General features: G+C 39.7%; 1 protein-coding gene across 1 annotated transcript in view; it reads right to left on the bottom strand.

The window, feature by feature from the left end:
• Positions 1–27,221, bottom strand: part of LOC149205357 (uncharacterized) — a 138,659-nt gene that overhangs the window by 77,633 nt on the left and 33,805 nt on the right. Inside the window, exons 3-4 of the mRNA XM_089395020.1 lie at positions 16,584–16,648; positions 16,389–16,414 (exon numbers count right to left, since the gene is read on the bottom strand). Of these exons, the coding sequence (XP_089251146.1) occupies positions 16,389–16,414; positions 16,584–16,648 (91 nt within the window). The remainder of the gene's footprint in view (positions 1–16,388; positions 16,415–16,583; positions 16,649–27,221) is intronic.

The following is a 27,221-nucleotide window of genomic DNA, read 5'->3' as shown; positions in this document are numbered from 1 at the left end:
TTTAACTTAAATTTTGCCTTGTTTTAATTCACTTATGCTTCTGCATTGCAATCTAGTTACAAAAATTGATTTATGCTTCATAGTTAATTTGATCAAAATCGAACATGATAGAGGGAATCGCACAAAATAGAAGACCACCCTAAGAAACTACCATAGTATAAACAAATAAACCTATCAAAACAGTATATAAAAGAATACTATATATATAAACACATAAGTCTAAAATTTAGGACAGCAAGTACTCAATCTACAGTAATCAATCACATCACTCTCTATTACTCTGAAACTGTTGAAAATGGTTGTTATCAGTGTGGAAAAAGTTGGGAAAAAATCGGGATTAAATCCCGATTTTTCGATTTTTTTGGCTGGCCGATTAAATCGGCTGATTTTTTGCCGATTTTTTCCCAGTCGAAAAAGTCGGGATTAAATCGAAAAATTCGGGATTAAATTGGGACTTTTTCCAAAAAATCATGGTATTTTTTTAATGATTTTTTTTAGTTTGAAAAAATCGGGATTTTATTGAAAAAATTGGGATTTTATTGAAAAAGTCCAGATTTTTTAGAAAATGAATATTTTTGTATTTTTTTTTTTAATTTTGCCGAATTTTTGCCGACTTTTTCGAAAAACTCCTGACTTTAACGACTTTTTCAACTTTTGGACCCTTGCCGATTTAATCCCGACTTCGACTTTTTCCACATTGGTTGTTATTGATGTCAGAGGTTGTCCAAAGAAAGAGAAAGTTATATAGTCAAATAGCACTTTTCGAGACCTTTTTGACGATAGGTGGCATGCCTCCTAACTCCTCACAGTTGAGGAGAAATTAACTTTTGATGTATGTATGTGTATATATATATAAACACCCTGTCTTTGCATAGGTCGGCCCTACTATAGGGGTCAAACATATTATAAATAAGCATCATGAGGAGGATAAATCATCCAATTCGCTCAAGCCTTTTCGGTTCTGTTTTAGTGAAGAGAAGGAGCTGGCTTGAGGTTCATACCTCATGAACCAAAAGGAAAATAAGTGAAAGCTGTTCTGAGGAGTTTTTCGCTGCCCCACCCAAGTTCTGTTAAGGGGGCCGAGGTCTGGCCGAGTTTTGTTGAGGAGGCCAAGTTGAGGAGGTTGAGTTCAGTAAGAGGCCGAGCTGAGCTGAGGTAAGTTCTGATTGTTGTTCTTTATGGCAGGCAGAATTCTGTTCTAAAAGAGGCCGAACCCCTGTGACAGTGCTGAGGTGATTCTGTGGTAGGCAGCAGCCCTTACTTAGGCTGCGGGATCTTGTGAAGCCAAGTTAAGGGCCTGTTTGTCGACAGATTGATGTTTTGCAGACCTGTTGAGTAGGTCCAGGCTTCCAGCCCTAAACCATTGAAGTTGCACACTTTTGAAGGCCGAACTTGATGTTTGGGTCCTAATAGACCTGTTGTTATTTTTATCCTATTTTTTGGAATAAGCCAGACCCTTTAAAAAGGCTTGCTAGTAAGCCCTTTCACGACCAAATCCTTGTGCAAAATTGTAGTCACCCTGTGTGTACAAGCAGCCAAGAAGGGAGGCCGCAGACATTTGAGGACAGGCAGAGGGCCTGTCGCAGAGACTGGCCAAATTGTTACAGTGTTGAGGCAGGGATTACCAAGTTATGTAAATAGTTGTGATAGCCCTCCTGGTGGGACTCTGCAGATTTGTTAAGGGTCAGGATTGTGTGATATTTCTGTGTGAAGTGGCTGGTCTAAAGGACAGGCTGCAAGGTATAGTAAGGCAGAAAGTACAGACTAAGGAACCTATTAAGGCAGATGTGTTGCAGGCAGAAGTGGATGAGGTGAAAACCTCAAGATGATTTGGGCAGAAGAGCTGGGGTTGAATAGGTCAAGAGGAACAGATCAAGAACAATAAGAAAAGCCAAGGAAGGACTGACGGCGGGTGAAGGACCAGGATGCAGAAGGAAGCATGGTTGGGTGACAACACCACTGAAGAAAGGCAATTGTGTGAACCAGAAGAAGTTGTGAAGTACATTGAAGAAGTAGGTTGGTGCCACTGCCTACAAATTGCTGAGTTGGTGCTCAGCTCAGGGGCTTAGAGTCTCCTGTAGGTTGGTGCCTACAAATTTGCTAAGTTGGTGCTCAACTAGGGGACTGAAATCTCCTGTAGGTTGGTGCCTACAAATGTTATAAGTTGGTGCTTACTTTGTACGAAAAAGTTTACAAAAGATTTACAAAGATAAATTATACAAGTGTTTCTTATATAAAGATCTGTGTTTAATGATTTATTTGCATCAAATTTTTTATCATCTAAAATTGTTAATAGTAATGAAATATAGATTCACCCCCCTCTCAATGTTTCCAACAGAAAGAAAGAATACAATGCAAATAGTTCAAAACCTCTAACAGTGTAGACTCTGCCCACACCAATTAAGTACCCTAAGTCTATTTTATAGAACAAGATGCAAAATGTAAATAGTAAATATTGAATTTGGAAACATGCAGTGAGGCACCCCAACTGACAGTAAAACCCTAACGCTAGTGAACCCTTATGCATGGATAAGGCTGCCTGGAAAAGTACAGCCACTGGAGTACACTAAGTGCATGAACACATGCCCCCAACTCACCTAGGGATCTGTGCCTCTCATGATAACCACGCTGGATTGGGATATGTTCCCTCCTAACTCTAAAATATGCATTCATATTCCTATAAACTGGGAACGCAGCCCATTAGATTCTCTCTAATGTGTCTTCTTCTACAGCAGCAAGCATACTCAACTCACAGGTCCATGCTGGAACAGGCTACTGAATTTGTCACAGCTGAAGAAGGAGAACACTCAGGAATAGGTAAAACTAACAGGGTGTTGTACTAGAGGTTCAGATTCAGATGAGATCATCAACATGGGGTGGACACCGTCTGCTTCAGTGCACATTAGTGACAACTCGATACTGTGGCGCCAACAGGCTAATACATCAGTCATGCAGTTCCAGCATTGTGTCCCAATCTCACAGTGGACAAGTTCAATCATGTTAAAACAACGTCATACTACCATGACACATGTACCCTTGGTGCAGAGTCCAGACACACAAACCAACTCAGTCCGAACATACTAACATGATGGAAAACTTTGCAATTAGTCGAAACATGGAATATAGGCAATCACAACAAATAGTCTTCATCACTATGCCTCTTAAGATTACCAAAATTGTGCACTTGTGTAATTCAGGATATAATTAGAATAAATGAGTCATTTTGTATTTGTTTGGTAGAGAATTTATAATAGCACCCAAATATTTTAAATGGTATGGTGACTTAGCTAGTCGTGGATTGATAGTTGTTTTGTAAACTTTCATGTTGTTTAAATTTTATATCTCATTGTACAGTCCCATATTATTAAAGAAAATTTGAAATTGAGATATTGCCCATATTGGCACACCAATGTGTATAATTGGTTGTGAATTCATTTTTGTTTTTTTCCAGTTTGCTCAAGTATTTGTCGTTCCAAACTTCCATAGACTAGTCACTGCAAAGAAAAGTTGAAGTCATTACAATTGTTGTTGTGGTTGTGCTAATTACACTAGCGGGCATCCAGATATAAAACAGTTTTGGATGTTGTATTGATATCCTTGATTAGTACGTCAAATAATTGAACTTTATCATTTTATTAAATGAGAATAAAACAAGCCTCAAGTGGGATGTAATTATCTCAAAGATGTTTTTCAGTCTCTATAATATATTAAAAACATAAGATAAGAGAAATTAATACTAAAAGAATGTCGAGCTATTAAATCAGCAGTGTTAACTGCACATAAAATAGTCAAATTTTAATTTTGCATTTTCACCTGTAATAATCAGCCTATGGTTGACACAATTCACCCATTCTTCTATTCAATTCTTTTAATGCGGAAATAACAACAATAAGAATTATGTTGTTTTAAATTCTACTTCTATTCAATTCTTTTGATGCAGAAATAACAACACAATAAGAATTATCAATTATGTTGTTTTAAATTCTTTATTTTGCACATTTCATGACTACCGTTTTATTTTATATTGTTGTGCATACATCTATCACTATGCATTTCATGGAAATAATCAAATATTGTGAAAACACCATCAACATACTCAAGAACACAAGAAAATTACCCTAGAAAACCTAGTGTGGTAAAACTGCAGCTAATACAATGTCCATGCACTCAATTTTGAATTGATCTCAAGAACAAATTTGGATACAAAGGCACATATCGGGCTTCGACTCAATGCTAGTCTCTGAGACAATGACAGAAATTACCTTCCTTTGCTATCTAGTATGTACAGTGTTCTTTCCATGAACCACTCTTCTCTTATTAACAGTCTCTAACAATCTCTCCCTCTTTGCACTTATCTACAATTATGGGCACTGAAACAAGCAATGGAAAATTATGTACTCCTTAAGCAAAAAACCAAATCCCCAAATTCTCTTCATCCTTTTCCTTTTATTCTTCTACATCACTGGAAGGCCAACCCACCTCCAACCATCAGTTCTCAGGCTCCCCTTGCCTATGAAGCTTCCTCCAATATTTTTATCACTCTTACCTACCAAAATAGTAAAGAAACTATGTCCAAATGCCTCTATGGACAGCCAAGTGTTAGTGTGCAAAAGATGAGCCTTTCAGGTCTTTTCCCAACTACCCTGTGGCATCCTGCTATTAGCCATATAGTCATCCATGGGCCCTTTCTAAGCCCTTTTCATCCATGTCGCACCCTATTAGAGGTTGCAACATCTTCGAAGGGCCTCCTTTACTCTTTCTAGGCTCCTTTCATCGATGTTGTAGCCTATTATTGGCCACAAATTCATCCAAGCACCCTCTTTACATTTTCTAGCCCACTGTCATCCTTGCCATGTGTCACGTGGTCATAGGTGGCTTGGTCAATCCATACAAGTCTTCATCTTCACAACAAAGCTTCTAGCGAGGCTGTGCCAATGAGGAGTTGGGGTAGTCCACACCAAGCCCCCAATACAAAGGAGGCAATGTTGTCGAGTCTTCCTTTGGGATCCCCACATCTTCACCTCAAGTTTTCAATGTTATTGTCCAAGTGGATAGATCGGAGTCACCATGGAACCACCACTCCCCCTCCTGCCAACCCCAACACCAAAGTGTTTGGTGGAGTTACCTCAAAATAGTAAAATACTACCAAACTCCACAAGATATTTACCCCAACAATTACCTCTGAGCCTTTTCAAGAGTTGCCCTAATCCAAATTGGATCCATGAAAATAATCAGAGAGCCATGACTGTATCACAATAGGACAAACTTCAAAATTTATGAACACAGAGAGATCAGGAAGACCTCTGACAGTGGCAGTTTGCAACCAGCGAGGAACGACGAGGACCTCGATCAAAGCGCGCTGACCGAGACCCATGGAGACCGCACAAGAGGCAAAACTGGCCATTGGGAAGCCCGGATCAGGAAACAGAGGGCGTTTCTGATGCGCAATTAGCGCTAATCGCGCATCACTGGGCAAAACCCCTCGAGAAGGAAAGGCCCCGAAGTGCTCCATTGCATGGAAGCCGAGAAAATCGTGGGGAAAGTGTTAAGGCGAAAGGCAGGACCCGCGTTCCACAACTAGCGGTATATATCGGGGGCACCCTTGGGCGGTAAGCGAATTTGAAGAAAAGTGAGTGACTCTGTTCAGCACCCGACACGTGGCAGGCGAAGGAGAGAGAAAACCATCGCTCATCACGCGCTAACGGTCGAGCAAGTCAACCGCGCGAAATGAGCGAATTTCGTAGGATCTGGGGCTCCAAATCTAACGGTTGAGATCACGCCCAATGGAAAAACCGGATTTGACAGGGGATTAAGCCGCGGCATAAAGAAGTTTGACGTCCGATTTGACCGCTGACTTGGTGGATGACTCGTTCCACAGTGTAACCGAAAAACCGAACCGACGAGGAAGAGCTGGCGCAATTCGTAAGAGGATAAGTGGCCACTCCCTGTGAGCCGTTGATGAAGATGCAGCGATAGGAAACTCCAAGCAAGCAGCAGTAGGCGATCCGACGCGGGCAGAAGAGGAAGCGAGCAATCATGAGACAAATTGGCTTTTAGCCATGAACAGACAGAGAACAGGACACGGAAGAAAAAGGAAGAAAACAGAGATAGAAGAGACAGTGAAGCAAGAAGCAAAAAGACAAAGACCCGAGCTGACCTGCAGAATAAGGTAGCATCGAGCAGACAGAAAGATTGATAGGTTCAAGCAATCCCTGATAGGATCTGTCGGGAATTGAGCACCACATTGGGCTCCTCCCATTGAAGACCAGAGAGGTCAAGAGCCAGTAAGGAAAAGAGTGTGCACTCTAGTGGCTTGGGGAATCCAAGGACCACCCTGCCAAGCAATTCTGTTTCAGGAGACTCAGATCGAGCTCCTCATTGTAAATCTCTGCTTTAAAGACACAATAAAAGAAGGCCACCACTGAAAGTTGGACCGGAGACGTAGCCCTAGAGGATAGGGTGAACTCCTTATTAATTTGTTGTGTTCTTGTATTTGCTTACTGTGTTTCTCTTGTTGTTTTCCATATTTCCAGTGTCTGTGTATTTTGCAATTTGATCGATCCATTGCCTAAAATAACATAGACACACACCAGCACATGAGTCTGTAATAGCTTCATTCATAAAATTATTTAACTGAGGTCACTCAAGGGTGATTTTCAGATCAAGTGGTATCAGAGCTCTAGGCTGTAAGGTTAGACAAGCTTGTGTTGGTTTAGCTGTTGAATGCTAACTAGATCAAAGCTCAAGTTAGGAGAAGGAGAGTTGGTTGAAACTAATCCTGAAATTGGGAGAGTCTATCCTCAGAAGATAATGTCAGAAGAAGGTTCTGTAGGACCAAACCCTCAATTCATAGATAGTTTCCTAGCCATAAAGTCCATGGTAGAAGAAATGTATAGGGACTTTAGAAAACATAAGGAGGAAGATTCATCAAGCTTCAAGCAAGACAAAGGAGAAGATAAGTCTCACTTTCATGACCACTCAAAAGGAAAAGGGAAAGAGGAAAGCTTTCTCACACCTCCTAATATCCCTGAACACAAAAAGAAAGCATCTTTGATCAAACTAGATGTTAAATTTGATTCACCTATATATGATGGAGAGTTGAATGCAGAAAAGTTGGACAATTGCATTAGACAAATTGATGTTTATTGCAGAGTACAGAACATCGACTCAGACAAGAGCAAGATTCAGCTGGCAAGCCTACGCCTAGGAGGCACTGCCTTGGTTTGGTGGGAAGGCAGGACCCAAGCTGACATGAAGAGACATGGTAAGACTATCTCTATCTACAGTGAATTTGTTTTTGCAATCAAAAATCAGTTCTATCCATTGGCCTACATGCAACAAGCCATGATGAGTTGGCAAACTCTTTGGCAGTTGAAAGGGCGACGTGTGCAAGGGTACACTCAAGAATTTACAAAGAAAGCATTGAATCTAGGAATCTCATTAGACTCACTAGAGACTCTGTTGAAGTACATTGGTGGTCTACACAACTACATGAGGCATACCATCCTCATGTTTAATCCCACTAGTATAGATGAAGTATCTGTACAAGCTACTCATCTAGAAGCTAGAGGAAAGAATGGAAATCCAGAAGTTGGGGACCATCCCAACCCACTGCAAGCAAGAGAAAGGAGAAAAGAAAGCAGAAGTGGAAAGCAAGGAAGGCCAACACTGCACAAAAGAGTAAAGTTTCATGCACTCACTATAAAAAGGATGGGCATGATGATGAGCATTGTTGGATTCTCTCTCTAGAGCTGAGACGTAAGAAGTTTGAGGGCAAGAAGAAGAAGACTGCTGTAGCTATTCAGAAGGATTTGGGGTCAGACTCAGGAGATGAAACAAATATTGCAGCCACAAGTATAAAAGGTAAGAATCCGAAAGCATCTACTAGTAATTCTACACAATCTATTATTGATGAAGAAAATGAGAGAAAAATACATGAGCTTTTCCATATTCGAGTTATTTCCAAACATCAAAAGATTGATACTCTGTTTGATAGTGGCTCACAAGTAAATTTAATTTCTGAAGCAATTGTAAAGAAGTTGGTATTAGCAACTACACCTCACAAAAACCATACCCATTAGGATGGTTGAATGATCAAGCACAACTACAAGTGACTAGACAGTGCAAACTCAAGTTTTCTTTTGGGTTAGCATTTGTAGATGAGGTTGAGTTAGACATAATTCCTTTGGATATATGTGGAATTGTTTTAGGAAGTCCTTACTTGTATGACAGAAAAGCTATTTTCTATAGAGCTGAGAACAAGTATCTCCTTGTCAAAGATGGAATCGAATACTTTGTAAGAGCTCATAAGCTCAAGAATAATTATACTCTCATAAACTCAAGGCAAATGAAAAGAATGATAAATTCATGCAAACAATTCTTACTGATGGTTGTAAAGGAAAAGAAACCTGATAAAACCAATGTATTTGAGGGTTGTAATGCTGAACAGCAAGCTAATTTAGAAAAGGTTGTTTCAAAGTATGATATCTTGTTTCAAGAACCTAAAGGTCTGCCACCCAAAAAGAAAATAGTACATGATATTATTTTGCAGCAAGATGCTCCATTGCCTAACATTGGAATGTACAGGTTGTCTGCTTTAGAGAATGTTGAAATCAAGAAGCAGGTGCAGGAGTTGCTCGAGAAAGGGTTCATCAGACCTAGCACATCAACTTGGGGGTCACCAATCGTTTTGGTGAGAAAGAAAGATGACTCATGGAGAATGTGCACTGACTACCAAGCACTGAATAAGATAACAATCAAGTCAGAGTTGCAGAACAAGATGCATGGAAGACTGCTTTCAAAACAACGCAGGGATTGTATGAGTGGCTGGTTATGCCTTTTGGCTTAACTAATGCTCCTGCTACTTTCATGAGATTAATGAATGATGTACTCAGACCTTTTCTTGATGATTTTGTTATTGTGTATCTGGATGACATTCTGATATTTAACGAAACATCGGAAGAACACTTAAAGCATGTTAAGCAAACACTAGATGTTTCGAAAAGAGAAAAACTTCATGTTAAACTCTCAAAATGTGAATTTGGCAAAAAGTCTCTGAATTATTTGGGTCATATAGTAGGGGGTGGTGAATTGAAGATAGATCCCTCTAAGGTGGCAGTCATTGTGAACTAGCCTAAACCCATATTTGCTACAGAAGTTAGAAGCTTCTTAGGAGCAGCACAATATTGGAAGAAGTTCATTTCTAACTTTTCCTTAATTGCAGCTCCCTTACATGCTTTAACAGGATTGAACAAGGTGTTTCAGTGGGGAGGCAAACAACAAAAAGCATTGGACACCTTGAAAGAAAAGATTAGTACAACACCTGTACTACCACTGTCTGATCTTCAGAGACCATCTGAGATCCAAACAGATGCCAGTGACTATGCCATGGGAGCAGTGTTGACACAACAAGGTAAACCCATATGTTATCATTCTGAGACTTTTAATTCTGCAGTAGTTAACTATCCTACATATGATAAAGAATTGTATGCATTAGTACAGAGTGTGAAAAAGTGGAAACATTACTTAATGGGCAAAGAAACAGTAATACATATTGATCATCAACCACTTCAATACCTACACTCCCAAACTAAGTTGCAGCAATCAAGACACTATAGATGGATGGGTTTTCTACAACAGTTTCATTTAATCATCAGATATAAAAAGGGCATACATAATAAAGTTGCAGACATGTTATCAAGACCCATTATAAATGCATCTACTATACTTAAGCATAATTTTGTGTTACATGAGAGCTACATTGAACAATATGCTCAAGATATAGACTTTAAATATGTATATGCAACTTTAAGTCAAGGCAAAAGAGTAGAAGAATTGGACTATCATGTAAAGGACTGACTCTTGTACCATTATGGGAAGTTATGCATTCCACAAACTGAAAGAGTAAAGATAATTCGAAAAGCACACACTTCTCTAATATCAGGTCACTTTGGGGTAAGTAAAACAGTTGCACAGCTGCAAAGATTTTGTTATTGGCCAAAAATGAATGAGACAGTTTCTAGATATGTAAGAAGTTGCACTATGTGTGCTAAAAGCAAGCCCAACAATAGAAAACTAGGCTTGTACACTCCACTACCAGTTCCTTCTCACCCTTGGGAAAATGTTTCCATGGATTTTGTTGGAGGACTGCCTAAATCTAGGAAAGTTCATGATTATCTATATGTTGTTGTGGATAGGTTCAGCAAAATGTGTATTTTGATACCTTGTAATAAACAGATTACAACTGAACAAACTGAAAAATTGTTCTTTGAACATGTATGGGTTCATTTTGGATTACCCACTTCCATTGTATCTGATCGAGACACCCGATTTGTGGGAAAGTTTTGGTCAAGTCTATGGGAACTGATGGACACCAAACTAAAGAAAAGCACAGCTTTTCATCCACAAACTGATGGCCAGACAAAAGTAGTTAACAGGACAGTGATCCAGTTACTCAGAGGATATTGCAGCAAACATCCTAAGCTTTGGGATGAACATTTGTGTTATGTGCAGCATGTTTACAGCAGAGCAAAACATTCTTCTACACAGAGATCTCCTTTTGAGACTTGTGTTGGTTTCACACCAAGGTCTCCTTTGAATTTTGTCTTTGGTAAAGACACCACAGTTGAGGGACACAGTGATGTGGACAGGGCAACTAGGTTCATTGAACAGATCCAAGAGATCCAGCAGGCAGTACAGGAACAGCTGGAAAAGAGCCAAGCCAAATACAAGGCAAGGCATGACAAGCATTAGATGGAGCATAGTTTCCAAGTTGGTGACCAAGTCTGGCCGTATATCAGCAAGGACAAGATGCAAGGTGAAGGTAAAAAGCTAAAGCCTATTAGGTACGGACCCTTCCAGATACTCGAGAAGATTGGTGAAAATGCTTTTCGCCTTGATCTACCAGCTTACATGCACATCTACTCAGTCGTAAATGCAGATTGCTTGAGATTGTTTGAACCTTCTCTAATTGAAGATCCCGAAGAGCAAAGTCAATTGCCTTCTATTAATGACCTGCTACCTGAATATCTTAATGAATTGCAGGAAGACACAGTTCTGGACAGGAAGGTAAGGACGACGCGTAGAGAAGATGTTGAGTACCTCAGAATTGGGCTCAAAGGTTCAAAGCTGAGAAGTGCAAAGTGGATAGAGATTGGACAAGTGAGACAGTTGTACCCTCACTTAGTTGATGCTTGAAAACCAACTTTTGGTGGTCCAAAAGCTTTTTCAGTGGGAAGGCCGTGATCCAAATTAGATCCATGAAAATAATCAGAGAGCCATGACTGTATCAAAGTAGGACAGACTTCAAAATTTAGGAACACAAAGCGATCAAGAAGACCTCTGACAGTGGCAGTTTGCAGCGAGCGAGGAAGAACGAGGACCTCAGTCAAAGCGCGTTGACCGAGGCCCATGGAGTCCGCGCAGGAGGCAAAACTGGCCATTGGGAAGCCCGGATCGAGAAACAGAGGGCATTTCTGATGCGCGATTAGTGCTAATCATGCATCGCTGGGCAAAACCCCTCGAGAAGGAAAGGCCCCGAAGCGCTCGGTCGCATGGAAGTCAGGAAAACTGTGGGGAAAGCGCTAAGGCGAAAGGCGGGACCCGCGCTCCAAAACCGGCAGTATATATCGGGGGCACCCTTGGGTGGTAAGCGGATTTGAAGAAAAGTGAGTGATTCCATTCAGCGCCCGACGCGTGGCAGGCGGAGGAGAGAGAAAACCATCGCTCATCACGCGCTAACAGTCGAGCAAGTCAACCGCGCGAAATGAGCGAATGTCGTAGGATCTGGGGGCTCTAGATCTAACGGCTGAGATCGCGCCCGATGGAGAAACCGGATTTGACAGGGGATTAAGCCGCGGCATAAAGAAGTTTGACGTCCGATTTGACCGTTGAGTTGGTGGATGACTCGTTCCACAGTGTAACCGAAAAACCGAACCGACGAGGAAGAGCTGGCGCAGTTCGTAAGAGGATAAGTGGCCACTCCCTGTGAGCCGTTGATGAAGACGCAGAGACAGGAAACTCCAAGCGAGCAGCAGCAGGCGATCTGACGCGGGCGGAAGAGGAAGCGAGTAATCATGAGACAGATTGGCTTTTAGCCATGAACAGACAGAGAACAGGACACAAAAGAAAAAAGGAAGAAAACAGAGACAAAAGAGACAGTAAAGAAAGAAGCAGAAAGACAGAGACCCGAGCTGACCTACAGCATAAGGTAGCATCGAGCAGACAGAAAGCTTGAGAGGTTCAAGCAATCCCTGAGAGGATCTGTCGAGAATTGAGCACCACATTGGGCTCCTCCCATTGAAGACCAAAGAGGTCAAGAGCTGGTAAGGAAAAGAGTCTGTGCACTCTAGTGGCTTGGGGAATCCAAGGACCACCCTGCCAAGCAATTCTGTTTTAGGAGACTCAGATCGAGCTCCTCATTGTAAATCTCTGCTTTAAAGACACAATAAAAGAAGGCCACCACTGAAAGTTGGACCGGAGACGTAGCCTTGGAGGATAGGGTGAACTCCTTATTAATTTGTTGTGTTCTTGTATTTGCTTACTGTGTTTCTCTTGTTGTTTTCCATATTTCCAGTGTCTGTGTATTTTGCAATCTGATCGATCCGTTGCCTAAAATAACATAGACACACACCAGCACATGAGTCTGTAATAGCTTCATTCATAAAATTATTTACCTGGGGTCACTCAAGGGTGATTTTCAGATCATGCCCCAGCCTTCAACTTGGAATTTTCTCTCCAAATTCTTGAGACAAAGGGATTTTTACCCACCCATGTGGGTGACCCCTAGGAGAAAAAATTTCTCCCATTGTTTCAGCTTGTCAGCTAGCAGCCCTATCATGATCCACAGATAGCTAGCCTCAAATGCCTCTCATCCATGCTTCAGTCAGTGCTTTCTATACATCTAGCTTGCTCATCCAAGGAAGGCAGGTCATCAAACATGAGCTACATCAACCATTTTTGTGACCAAGTGCTTTCATTCAATGTTTAAGGGCATTCTAGTAAGGATTACAAGTTGAATTGGATGATTGAATGCTTTTGATTGTATTCTTGTTCCCAAGCTTCACCTAAGTGGTTATCATTTGCCCCTAATCTAGTGTGACCTTCCATGAGGCCTCTCTCACTGTCTAGGAGGGGCACAAATAGGAGGCTCTAATTGATGTGGCATGTCCATGTTAATCCATACTTAACACCTTCCATCTCCCCCTTACATCCACATCCCATCTTTTGGTTCATTGTTATATATCACCAATATTGGATCCCTGTTTTCCTCATACTTGAGTAGGGGCCAGGAGACTTTGCCCTAAGATGTTGAAACAACAAAAAGAAAAGAAAAAGCATGTACCATTATGTTAAAATGCAAAATATTGGCAAGGATATATTAAAGTGTGTGGACAAAAGTCTATTCTGAGCTCTACCCCCCACACTAGTCCTCATCCAGTTCCTGGCTAATGCATGTGCTATCTAAATAAAAAGTAACTTTGATTATTCCAACCCCAATAGGCAATGAAATGCTTCATCTTTTAGGGGTCAATGATGAATCAATAAAAACTTGTAACCCAAGCTACGCATCTAAAAAAGAAATCAATTAAAAAAAGCCGCACAAGAGGGGTGGCAAAATAGGCCAAGGAAAGGGGTAATTCACGTCCCATGATTACTCCCTCTTCACATCATAACACTCAAGGATGTTGGAATTTAATAGCTAGTATAAGATTGTGTCATCCTCCATGAAGTAAACCCCTTGGAATGTCATTGATCATTTGCACCAATTGTTTGATGGGTTGGCCTAGGAATTGTTCCTCCCCTAATGGTTGGAAGCACCTAATAGGGTCTTATGATAGCCATCCCATATCTAAGCATGGTAACTTGTTTACAAATCACAAGCTAAGAAGATAATTGAAGGTGATATTTTAATGAAGTACTTTGATGCCTTTTTCATTAAATATGGCCCAATCTGATATTTTTATGGTGTGTGCACCTATGATGTTGATCTCACATGATTTTGTGAGTTGTATTAAATTTTTGCTCCCAAGTACTACTATCATCCCCTGAGGGATTGTATGATGCTTCTCCAACACTTTAGAAACAATGTCCAACCCCACTTGATGACTCCACTAGGCACCAAAGCCAGGACGTTGACCACCTTTTAAGGAGCATAGACCTCAAGATGCATTTAGCATTATTGATGACACTCTCACCTACTTAGAAAGTTGATGTACCCTAGAGATAACAAGATGCCCCCAACTTGGCATTGCACCTTCTTGATGGATATTATCATGTTCCTGAGATGATTTAATTATGATAATCTGAGAACAACCCCCCCCCCCCCCTCTCCCTCCCCCCGTCTCGAGGAAATGGCACACTGCTCTAGAAGATGATCCCATGCCCTAGCTCCATGATGCCCCTTTTTTATGTAGCCTGGATTGATGATGTTGGTTTTTTTGATGATGTTTGTTACTCCTAATCTAGATTTCTTAGTGAGGCTTTGCACTAAAGTAATAGATTTTGCAATAACAAGGATCTCAAGCACAGTTGGAAATAAACTTGAAAAAAAAGGCTTAAAAGCTAAAATTTTAATACAAGCCCAAGCGTAAAATAGCCCAAGCGTAAAATATGCCCTCTTAGAGAAACACATAGTGCCAAGTACTTAGCCATTTTATTCTTTATTGGATCCATTGGATCAATTTTTTTCTTGTTTTTTGTAGTTCATTATTTTCATAAAGACTAGATGTGTGAACCAAATGACTATATATCATTCCTTATTTATTCCACTCTTAGGAAGTATGATTGACATAAAATATCAATGCAACACCCTACACCATTGTTCTAAAGACCAATTGAACGAACCTAAAGGCTATATTATTTTGTTTTTAGTCCCTTGCTAGAAAGCACAATTGGCAAAAAATAAGAAAGCAACAACCTATACCCTACTACCACTAGATTATCCAAAACCCATGATGCACAAGAATTGCTCTCAATGGTCAGGGAACCAATTCTTGAGATTCCCTTGTTTCTAGAAGAGAAGGAATACATGTGAAACATTCTCAAATGGTCAAGAACATCATCTAGAACATTAGGAACATTCCAAGCACTCCCACCAACCCATGCCATTCTAAGAACCGTTCCCAAGGAGTTCCCAACAAATAAGAGTTGTTGAAATCTCCTGACCTAAAAGCACATGGTTGTTACACTGCACATTTTCTTGCCTCCTCAAACCGCCTATAACTGTTTCATACTAACATGACATCCATACCCATTGTTGAGTTTCTTTCCCTGGTAGCTCCGAAAATAAGGGCACATGGTTGTTGCATTTGACATTTTGTTGCCTCTTGAAGCTGCTCATTGTTGTTTATTCCTCCAATGACATCAGCACCCACTAGTGAGTTTTTCCCCCTTGCAGCCACCTTAATGTCCATCATTGAGGCATAAAAAGACAGCCCTTTGCCTTGAACATTGTTCTTGTTACCTTGTTATGGTTGTCACTAGCTTTGATACTTACTTGCATCATATTTTCTTTCATAGTCACTTGCATACAAGAAGCCAAGAGGGGTGGGGTTGATTGCAAGCTTCATGAGAGATTATGAATTTCTGTCAGTGTGCTATCGAAACTCGAGTATCATTTTGTTGCATGCCCCTTTAATCTCTCATTCACTATGCTAGTCGACACTACACCTCTTTCAGTGTTCCAATCCACACATCTTATAGTTATCATCATTTCTATTTTTTAAGGTTATTCACTCATTCTCACTTTAGAAAGATCAAATTTAAAATATATATTGGAATATTATAAACTTTATACTTTGTATACTATATAAAAACGATAAATATTCTTTAAATATTATGATACCATATCTCATGGGAAGAGCATTCTTAATATGTCTTCAAATATTAAGATACAATATATTAGCAATTTAGAAGAATGGCCATGAGGTGTAACATAAGTTATTGGGGTAAAAGAAAAAAACAATACATGTTATACCATATTAGAATTATAACGATTAAGTCATAATATATGGAATGCACCATACATTCTAATTGTTCAATTGTGTGTATTAAAATGCATTGCATTATAACCATAAATAATCAAAGATGTGCTATCATAAGACAAACCTTGAAGTTTGAACAGAGAGTGTCATCCACTCCTTTATATTTTCTATATTTTTAGTATATGTTTGCCATTCCCAAAAATTTGGGGGGGAGCCATTCTGGACACCTGTTCCCACTCCAGCATCCCCAAAACCCATTCAACATAGCCAAAAACATAATGGCAGGACAAACTCAACTAGTAGTAAAATAAACTAAACCTTTGCAGCCTCTACAATTTTAGAGGCATCATATACAAACTATGCATAGGAAAATAAGAAATGCATTGCCTGGGATGGAATACTTACAACCACTTGCCGAAGATTCCACTTCTCTATCAAAACAAATGAATCAAGCAATTAAGATGGAATCAATATATAATAAAGTACGACATATTGTATTTTAATGTTTCCCAATATATTATAAATCCTTATCTGCATGGCTTAGAAATTATTCTCAAAAATAATTTCTCAACAGCAGAATATGGCAATGATAAAACTTACTCTAAAGAAACTGAAAACTGTGGATATGAACCTTGATAAGGGCACCAATTGATCGGATCAATATGCTGAAGCAATGTATAAAGTGAAAGAAGAAACATCAGTGGCATGGTCCAATAAAAACAAGAAAATACGTAAGGTACTAAACAAACAGAAGACAAACTTGTTACATAAGAATTAATGTCAAAACATTGAACCAGTGCAATAAATTGCTAATGCTTCATATAGAACTTTATATAATAGCGGAATACAAGAATATCAATCATAGCAAAGGCACCTTATCATAAAAATGAATTCACAAAACTATAACCAAGGCTGGAAAACAATATCAACTCCAAAGAAAGGCAGCCAATCTGTCTAAAGACAGACAAGATAATACTCTTTTGTAATAATGGGCAAAACTATAAAATGTCACATCAATTAGTTTACACAATCATTTTCAGTTTGTCCTTGAAATCTGTTTACAAATATCTTCATCTATGATATTATCCTGAAACCCACGTCTTCATCAACCTACATCTTGTAAAGGATTTAAGGCTGTGTACTTTGAAGAAAAAACACGTTAGCTGGCTTTACTGGAAGTTTATTTCTATTGAAACAGTTAAAGCAACAAAATTTGGATTCTACCAAAATTTGGTTCAGAAAATGATTGTAATATCCCTGATTTCTTGAGTACAGAGGTACTAAGGATTTTGTCCAATTCTGTTAATATTAATAAAAAGGGGGCAAATATCATTTTATTAGAAAAAAGGAGGCAAATATTATATTGGTAGCAAATATTTTTTTATTAGAAAAAGAGAGGGAAATATTATTTTGGCAGCAAATATTATTTTATTAGGAAATGGCAGAAAATTCTATTTTATTAGAAAAAAAACGGCAAAAGCCACTTAGTAGAAAGTGGCCCCCACCAATAAAATAATATTAAAAAGGGGAATCTAGAAGCTTGGAAGAAGGCTCGATGAAAAGTTATAAAAGGAGGATGGACTCATTTGCTAAGGAATCTATCTGATCATTTCTCATTGTTATTGAAGAGAAACTCAAGCGAGTTCCAGTATTGAGGGTTTCAAGTGAAATCCTCACCCTAGTTTCGGTGGATCTCTTGCCACCCTAGCTAGCATTTTTCCTTCTTCGGTGGACCATACTGCCACCCTAGTTGGATCTTTTCCTAGTGCTTGTTTCTGAAGATTTAATCAAATTGTTGCAGGGATTCTTCAACTCTTTGAGTTTGCAGGGCAACATGGATTTTCTTGTCTCAAGGGAGTTCGAAGTTCATTTGTGAAGAAGGCCGAGCTTCAGTTCTCAATCCAAGGTTCTCAATACAAGCATTCTCCCTTCAGATCCCAGTCCATAAATAAGTGGCTGAGTTGGTTGTTTGCATTCAAAATTGGAGGACGAAGTTGAGAAAGCACCTACATTGATTATTATAGAGGAGGCCAAATTCTAGTTCCTGTCATCACAGAGGGTCGAATTATTATTTGTTCTGGTGCCAAGTTCCCATTTCCAGAGATCAGACTATTAAGCAATTCCTCCAAGGGCCAAATTGTTGATCACAAGGAAGGCCGAATTGTATTTTGTTCTGGTACCCAGCTTAACAAAGTCCCTAGGGCCGAATTGAATTTCTCCTTTGCATCACAACATTTAGATTGTTGGAAATCACTTTCAGAATTGAAGTGCCAAGGAGGACGGTTTCATTTATCTTGTGACCAAGGATCTGTCAAGAAGAAGGCCGAATCATTTGTGAGAGGAGGCCGAATTCATAAGCCACCAGCACCATAATTTTTCCAGAGGCTGAGTAGATCCATTTGCACCAGAGTTCGTGGAGAAATTATCTGAGCATATTTCAGAGGTTGTTTTGTCAGAGGAAGGGCCAAGTTCTTTAATATTTGTGACCATGTTCCCCGTACTAAAGTCTGAAGCATCATTCACCTGAACAGACCTTGTTTTACCAAGGCGACGGGCCTGACTGTCACGCATTTACAGCCCAGGATGAGATCAGAAGTTTGTAACTCCAGTGGAATTATAATTATCTTGAGGTCGTGCTCCTTTCACATTCAGATAAGGCTGAATTATCTTTGGAAAAGAAGTCCTGTAGCAGCATATTTTGGGAGGATTAAAATTACTCTCCTGGAGGTCGAATTGATCCTGAGCATGGAGCTCGTTCCAGGTGTTATCCTTCAATGGCATTGTAAACAATGAATTTTGCTCTCAATTGAAAATCAGATTTTGCCTCAGTTATTGACTGCAGTCGTCCTTCAAAGTTTGCTATCAAATTGTTTAACAAAAGTTTGTGTTGTATATTGAAAGTATTTTCCAGAATATGCACGCTAACTTATTGTAGAAAGGTGTCAAAGAAATTTTAAAATATCTTTAGAAACATTTGCTTGAAGTTGTTTGGAATATTACAGCATTGTTTGAATCTTAGCTTGGGAACATTACAATGATTCAATAGAAGATAAAATTATGATAAACTTTTGATTTAAGTTTCAAATACATCATCGTAATGTTTTAACAGGAAGCACATCTTAGGAGACAGAAAGTGCTACTCTTGATAACTTTCTTAAGCATATCATGCCACAATTCTTAGTTTAGAAAGAAAGAAATTATACTTGTATTCACAGAAGCAAGCAAATCAATTGAAAGTATCTTATGAAATTACTGGTGTAAAATCCCATCTACCAGCAGAAATTATTGGTGTAAAATCCCATCTACCTGCAGCATGTATTATGGTAGGAGATATAGTGATAACACAAACACACAAAACAACCAAGATTACATACATAACGAGAAAGCAAAAGCTTTCTCACAAAGAGTTACAAGCCAGTCAAGACAATCCACTTTATGAATGTGGGATAGACAAGTCAGCAGAAAAGCAAAACTTTTTACAGTTTTCATCATCATGTTTGATGGACCTCTCATAAAGATTAACTCCAAAATACATGAAAACGAAGAAAATCAATATTTGCAAAGAACGAAAGAACAAACTGAAGCTTCATGCTTGTCAAGTATCCTCAAAACAACAGCTTGTGTCAGCCTTAGAAGTGTGAAATCATGTCATGCAACATTTTTAAGATTTTGAAAGTTGAGGATATTTCAACTGGTTATCATGTTAGGATATTCCGACACATAGGATATAGTTAAGTTCAACTTGGTCTAGTATAGAGTTAGGTTAGAGTTAGGTAAAGTGTGTTTCTTTACCGTTGTACATTTTGTAACTTACAATCCGACGGTCACGATATGTAGTGATCCGACGGTTCACTCTCACCTCGGTATTACCGACACTTGATCCGTGGCTTGACACCCGATTGGTCCATGAGTTCTATTTAAAGCGCATGGAGGTTCATTGTTCGGCTAATCCGTGCATGAGAGAAGCTTATGTAAATTTTCATTCTTTGATTAATAAATTGCCTGTAGTACCCACGTTGGGACAGGCCGTGGACTGTTTCCCTCCTTGCACTTTGAGGGTTTTAACCACGTCAAAAATACTGGTGTATTGATTTGAGATCTGGTTGTGAGCGGTGTCCTTTTGGTGTTCTTTCTGAGGAACTTAATTTTCACCTCATGATGTTGTAATCAAGGATCTAAAAGATCCTAAACAGATTCTAGCTACTGGTCTTGCTGATGATTCCAAAAGGTTGTATAAGTTTCACAACTTTGGGTCATCAAATCTTCCCTCAGTATTTATTGCTCATAATGATGAAGTGAGCAAACTTTGGCATGAGCGATTTGGTCACTTAAACTATCGCTCCCTTCAGCATCTATGTAAAGAAAATATGGTGACAGGTCTTCCTATGGTATCTTGCAGAGATGGTGTTTGTTCCGGATGTGTACTCGGAAAACATCATCGGGACAGTTTTAACAAACGTGCCTCTTGGCACGCCTCAGCCCCTTTACAGCTTGTGCACAGTGATTTATGTGGTCCTCTTCCTGTTGCTTCATTCTCTGGCTGCAAGTACTTCTTAACTTTCATTGATGATTTCTCCAGACGCACTTGGGTATACTTCTTAAAACTCAAGAGCGAAGTATTTAACACCTTTTTGGCCTTCAAAGCCTTTGTTGAAAAACAATCTGGACATCAAATTCTTAAGCTAAGAACTGATAATGGTGGAGAATATGTTAAAAACACATTCATCAACTTTTGCACCGAAAATGGAATTCAAATGCAACATACTGTTCCATACACTCCACAACAAAATGGTGTAGCTGAAAGGAAAAATCGCACCTTAAAGGAAATGGCTAATTGTATGCTGCAATCTAAAGGACTCAGTCTTAGTTTTTGGGCCGAAGCAATTAATTGTGCAAATTATATAATCAATCGCACTCCTACTAAGGTTCTAGAGAATATCACTCCAGAAGAAGCTTGGAGTTCCATTAAACCAGATGTAAGTCACTTTCGTGTGTTTGGAAGTGAAGCATGGGCCCATATTCCAGATGAAAAGCATAAAGCTTTAGAACCTAAGAGTGAGAAATGTACTTTTGTTGGATATTCTGAAGATGTAAAAGGTTATAGACTTATTCCATTTAAGTCCAAAAATGTTATCATTAGAAGAGATGTAAAGTTTGATGAAAATAAATCGGCCTGCGAGCCTAGTCCGGCGGATGTGCCACCTCTTCCTATCTCTTCTATTTTTGAAAACATTTCTTCTTCAGATGATGAAAGCGAGGATGATAATCCTCCCCCACCTTCTCAGGATCCTCAACTTCCACGATGGGTCCGTGCTACTCGGGATGCAGCAGGTGATCTTGCCGGTGATCCTACAGATCAGCGACGTACACGTTCTCAGTTTGAAAGAGCCTCTTCTTTACTGGCTCAAGCTCCAGTAAATCATGATCCTGACACTTTTGCAGAAGCTTCAGGCCATCCACATTGGGAAGCAGCTATGAATGAAGAATATCATTCATTGATGACAAATGATACATGGGATCTTGTTCCTCTACCAAAGGGACGCAAACTTGTTAGATGTAAATGGGTTTACAGAACCAAGTATGGACCAGATGGGAAAGTTGATAAACATAAAGCTCGTCTCGTTGCTAAGGGATTTTCACAGGTTGAAGGCATTGACTACACTGAAACCTTCTCCCCTGTTGCCAAAATGAACTCTATCCGCCTTGTTCTTTCCCTTGCTGCCTCTTTAAAATGGGAAGTCCATCAGATGGATGTTAAATCTGCCTTCTTGCATGGGGACTTGCAGGAAGAAATCTATATGGAACAACCCATTGGCTTCATACAAACAGACTCCAGCCTTGTTTGTCGACTGAAGAAATCCCTTTATGGCCTCAAGCAAGCTCCTCGGGCTTGGTATGCCAAAATGGATAGCTTTCTTTTAGAATCTGGCTTTTCTAGGTGTCATTCTGACAATACTGTCTACACCAAGAAAGTGGGCAACTCTCTTATCATCCTTGTTCTTTATGTCGATGATCTTATTCTTACTGGTAGTGATCCCAACCTTATAAACCATGTGAAGTCCAGCCTTAAAAAGAAATTTGAAATGACAGACTTAGGACACTTACACTATTTTCTCGGCCTTCAAGTCTTGCAATCCCAGGAGAGTATTTTCCTTTCCCAGTCCAAGTATGCTTGTGATATTCTTCGTCATTTTCACATGGAAGACTGTAAGCCAGCCCCTTCTCCCTTTCAGTCTGGAGTCAAACTTTCAGTCTCTTGTACTTCTCCTGAAGTTGATGCTACCTTATACCGTCAACTTGTCGGAAAACTCTTGTATTTAACCCATACTCGTCCTGATCTTTCCTTTGCTGTTGGCCTTGTTGCTCGTTTTATGCAAAACCCCCGTGAAAGTCATTGGAAAGCAGCTAAAAGAATACTTCGTTATGTTCGAGGTACAGTACAGTTTGGGATTCATTACAGTGCCAAAGCAGCTCCTCTGTTAGTTGGTTTCACTGATTCTGATTGGGCTGGTGACCCTGATGATCGGAAGTCTACTGCCGGTTATGTCTTCACTCTTGGTTCAGGACCTATTACATGGGCTTGTAAGAAACAGGCTGCCATTTCTCTTTCGTCAGCAGAAGCAGAGTATCGTGGTGCCGTGGAAGCTAGTAAGGAAGCCTTGTGGCTTCGTCAGATCCTATCAGAGTTTGGCTTTGAGCAGCAGCATCCAACCACACTTTGGTGTGATAATCAAAGTGCCATTCAGCTATGCAAAGATCCAGTCCAGCATCAGCGCAGCAAACACATTGAACTACACATGCACTTCATCAGAAAGCTCATTCATGACCATGTTCTTGAAGTGCAATATTGTCCAACAGATGATCAGGTTGCAGACATCTTCACAAAGGCTCTCACAGAGGCGAAGTTCACTAAACTTCGATATATGCTTGGAGTTCAGGAAGTTGTCACTAAGGGGGGATAGGCTCTAGTGCCTCCTTCCTTCTCCTATTGTGTCATATTTGTAAATCCTTCAATCCTATCCCAAGTTGTTCTTAAGGGGGGATGTTAGGATATTCCGACACATAGGATATAGTTAAGTTCAACTTGGTCTAGTATAGAGTTAGGTTAGAGTTAGGTAAAGTGTGTTTCTTTACCGTTGTACATTTTGTAACTTACAATCCGACGGTCATGATATGTAGTGATCCGACGGTTCACTCTCACCTCGGTATTACCGACACTTGATCCGTGGCTTGACACCCGATTGGTCCATGAGTTCTATTTAAAGCGCATGGAGGGTCATTGTTCGGGTAATCCGTGCATGAGAGAAGCTTATGTAAATTTTCATTATTTGATTAATAAATTGCCTGTAGTACCCACGTTGGGACAGGCCGTGGACTGTTTCCCTCCTTGCACTTTGAGGGTTTTAACCACGTCAAAAATACTGGTGTATTGATTTGAGATCTGGTTGTGAGCAGTGTCCTTTTGGTGTTCTTTCTGAGGAACTTACCCTGTAAATTCCTACATATCAAGCATCTCTTCAGAGATTGGAACTATTTAGGGGCCAGCTACACTAAATTGTTGGTTTCTGGCCACTAATACAACTATCCTATGGCCACTAATACCACTAAGCAAGGCATGTGCCTCCCCTTAAGATGTTGATTTTCTAGGAGAAATCTGATCTTCTAAACTGATAATACTTTCCAATGATTTCTTTAACCAAGTTCACTTATGTCACATCCATCATTAAGCAATTATACATAGAAAATCTCAACAGTAATGCAATAATGACAGTAGGATCATAAAGAGACAGCCAAGCACACAAAGAGACACAAAATTTCACCTGGGAAACCCAAACTCGAGAGAAAACCCCTCAATTCTTTCTAGGAGAAATACTTCAGCAAAAGTACAATCTGATTTTTCCAATTCAAACTGACCACAGAATTCACACAGGTCAAACCTAGTCAAACAGCCCAGAAACAGGTCTGAATTCTGCCCAGAATTTGGTCAACCTTGCCCAAAAGAATTTGAGTCAAATATGCCCAGATTCAGTCAACTCTGTCGGGAACAGAGCTCGATCAACTGCCTAGAGAAAGTCAAATAGTCCAGTCAAAGCTGTGGTCAAACTGTCCAGAATATCTCAGTGAAACAGACTTCCTTCCACGGTCAACATTGTCACAGATTCAGTCAAACAGCTCTGAAAGAGACTCAGTCAACGCTGGTTAAAATTCAGATCTCCACTCTCCTTCGCACGTGTGAACAAAAGACTAGTAGAAGTGATGATCCGATTTGATTGCCAAATGGAAGAGGTCGAATGTGTATATATAGTGGTCAAATCAAGTGGGTTTTGACCAAGAGTCACACCCATTCAACCAGTGGGGCTGACCTATCTCTTTGAAGCCTACATAAGCTCAAAATTAATATTTTAAATTTCTTTTAAAAGGTTGATTTGAATGCCGACCATAACTACCAAAAATCAACACTCCTTAGCTAGTGAGGTATTCAAATTTGACTCTCAGATGTCTTCTTTTCCAAACAATTTCTCCATCCAAAAAAAAATTGAATGAGCTTGCTATGTTAATGTATCCATCCACTTCATGTTCTATCCTAGAACCATGTGGAAAGCATACTACATCAGCATCATGCGAAGGATCTAGTCATCTACTAGTAAAATCCCCTTTGCAAATGGATCTAGTCACCCACTAGCCAAAACCCTTTGGTGATATGGTCAAAACCTTTTGAATGGGGTCAACAAGACTAGTCCTGGCTCACCAGTTCAACAGGTCGTCATTGGAGAAAAGTCAATACCTTTGACCAAAAAAGAATGTGAAACACTGAGCCAATTACCATTCTTGCATGCCAATTGAACAGTAATACACTTGCTCGATGCTAAAATAATACTGAGAGGGGGGGTGAATCAGTATTATCAAATCAATATTTTTTTCATTTCCCAAACAGATTTATATACGCTATTTCTGTGAAGTGAACTAGCGTGTACATGCTACTATGATTAGAGAAACCAACATATACCCAGAGAACTTGTGATTTAGTTAATTTATCATGTGTTGATCTATAACCAGTGCATCAGTAACTTATTAAATAGTGCAGTAAAAACATAATAAACCATCACACATAAGAAACACACATGAACACCAAGATTTAAGGTGGAAACCCAATGTGGGTGAAAACCACATGCTATTGTCGTCTCTGTCTTCTTTTAATAATAAGAAAATCTGTTTACAATCTTGTACTGGTGCAGACTCATAACAGTACGCAGGCACCCACCTGCAGAAGGCTACAACCTTCTCTCGTTTTCCAGCTTCTACTGGAAGGGAGCTACAACACCCTAGCTCTTGTACTAGCCAATGTGTTTACTAGTACGTAGGCGCCAGCATAAAGAAGGCTACGACCTTCTCTCTTCCTCCAAGGACCACGTTTCATAAATTTTCAGACTGGATGCTCCTGGTACACAACAATACACATGAAGGCCTCGTGTCATCAAATTTTCATACTAGACCCGTCAGAAACTTTGAAACTCAAACTGCATCAACCAACAATCATTTAATCTGAACAATCAGATCACTGTCACCAGAACATCGTGCTGAACCCAGAAACATGCATCATCATTCAGAACCAACTGCAACCTCAAAAATCATGCATCAGAATGTATACGCTACTTCCTTTAATCAAACTTGCGTATACCTTCAAAACTACTGAAACATAAAACGTCTGAATCAAGTCTGTACCAATCAGCAATATATTGAACATCTACTGTCAATTTACAAAGCCTTACACAAGCAGTAGCAGAGATCACCCTTCTCACTTATACAATCAATTAATTAGATATCAAATTCCTTATGCATTTAGTTTTACATTTAGATCTAAGAAGACTCCATTGATAAACAGCAGTAGAACAACAGTGCTGATCAAATAGATCAGTCATCTCTAAACAACATACTTTTCATTTGCATACGCTACTTGGAAGAGACGAACCTGCGTGTATACGCAACTTCACCAAAGCGAACCAGCATACAAATCTGCAAATATTAACTCATAACTTCGCTGCTATTCCGGACTTCAGACAAACCCAAATCATGACATTCAAATAATAAAATAGGTGTATACGATTAGATCTAGCCCAACCAATATCAGATCATTCAATGATAAGTCATTTCAGGTCTCATGATCAAGATCCAACATTGAAGTCAAGGTGCACAAAATATTTCAGATCAAATCACCAACATAGCCCCTACAACATAAAATATACTACAGATAGAAGTATTCCTTAGAAACCCTTTTCACTTGCACACTCTAGCCTAATGATCTTCTCCTCCTTATATAGTTTTAGGCCTTTCTCAATACCTTGGACCAAAACCACTTAGGACCAATACCTTGGACCAAATACCTAGGACCAATACCTCGGACCAAATAGCTTGGACCAAAACCTTGATTTTCCAACCTGTACGCGCTTTTCCACTTATGAGAGTGTGTGTATACGTATACGCCCTTTCGACTAAGTGGACCTACGTATACTTCTTAAACTGCTTTACATCAACCTTTTCCTTCACCTTCTTTATTCTAATCAGTAGACCTTAGTTCCATCTTCCTGTTCTTTTGTACCACTACCCTGTTACCTCTGAATATTCATGTTGTACTGTGAGTTGCCTTTAATCAAAACTGAATTGACCTGTGAGTGAGTTGCCATCAAGGAAAACACTTGTATCATAATGCCAACAGCTCGATGCTAAAAGCACTCACTCTACCCACTAGCCAAGTACCTCTTGGAAACATGGTCAAAACCTTCTGACCGGGGGAGCACTATGAGCCTTGATGCTCTCTAGCCAATCTATTATGCTCTTAACCTGCAAAAAGATACCCAAATACAGAATATGCGAAGAAAGATACCCAGAACATAGAATAGTGAGAGACAACAGCAAATATTTTATTATTTAGAAAGCAATGTTCACTGGCCTCTTCGAGGGGGCAACCTCCAATAGAGCAGAGCTCGATACAAAAATAAGACACAATGCTCCTCGCAGGGAGTCTCTATCCTTTATATATGACTCATACATGCAATACCAAGGATCAATACCATGGTTTTATTAATACCATCTATCTAATACTACGGCCCATTTGCAACTAACTGTGGTCCCGTCATTAATTGCGGGTTAACCACTTACAATTATTAATATGGGCTTTATTGACTCTTGACTATGACTCGATCCCATTACATAAATAAGGGGGTTAGGGTGGGACCCTAA

Source organism: Pinus tabuliformis, chromosome 1_2 (assembly GCF_031772625.1).
Source record: "Pinus tabuliformis cultivar Carrire ecotype Pingquan chromosome 1_2, CPIR1, whole genome shotgun sequence".
Lineage (NCBI taxonomy): Eukaryota > Viridiplantae > Streptophyta > Pinopsida > Pinales > Pinaceae > Pinus > Pinus tabuliformis.
The sequence above is the reverse complement of the archived record's forward strand: the minus strand, read 5'-3'. Positions and strand labels throughout refer to the sequence as shown.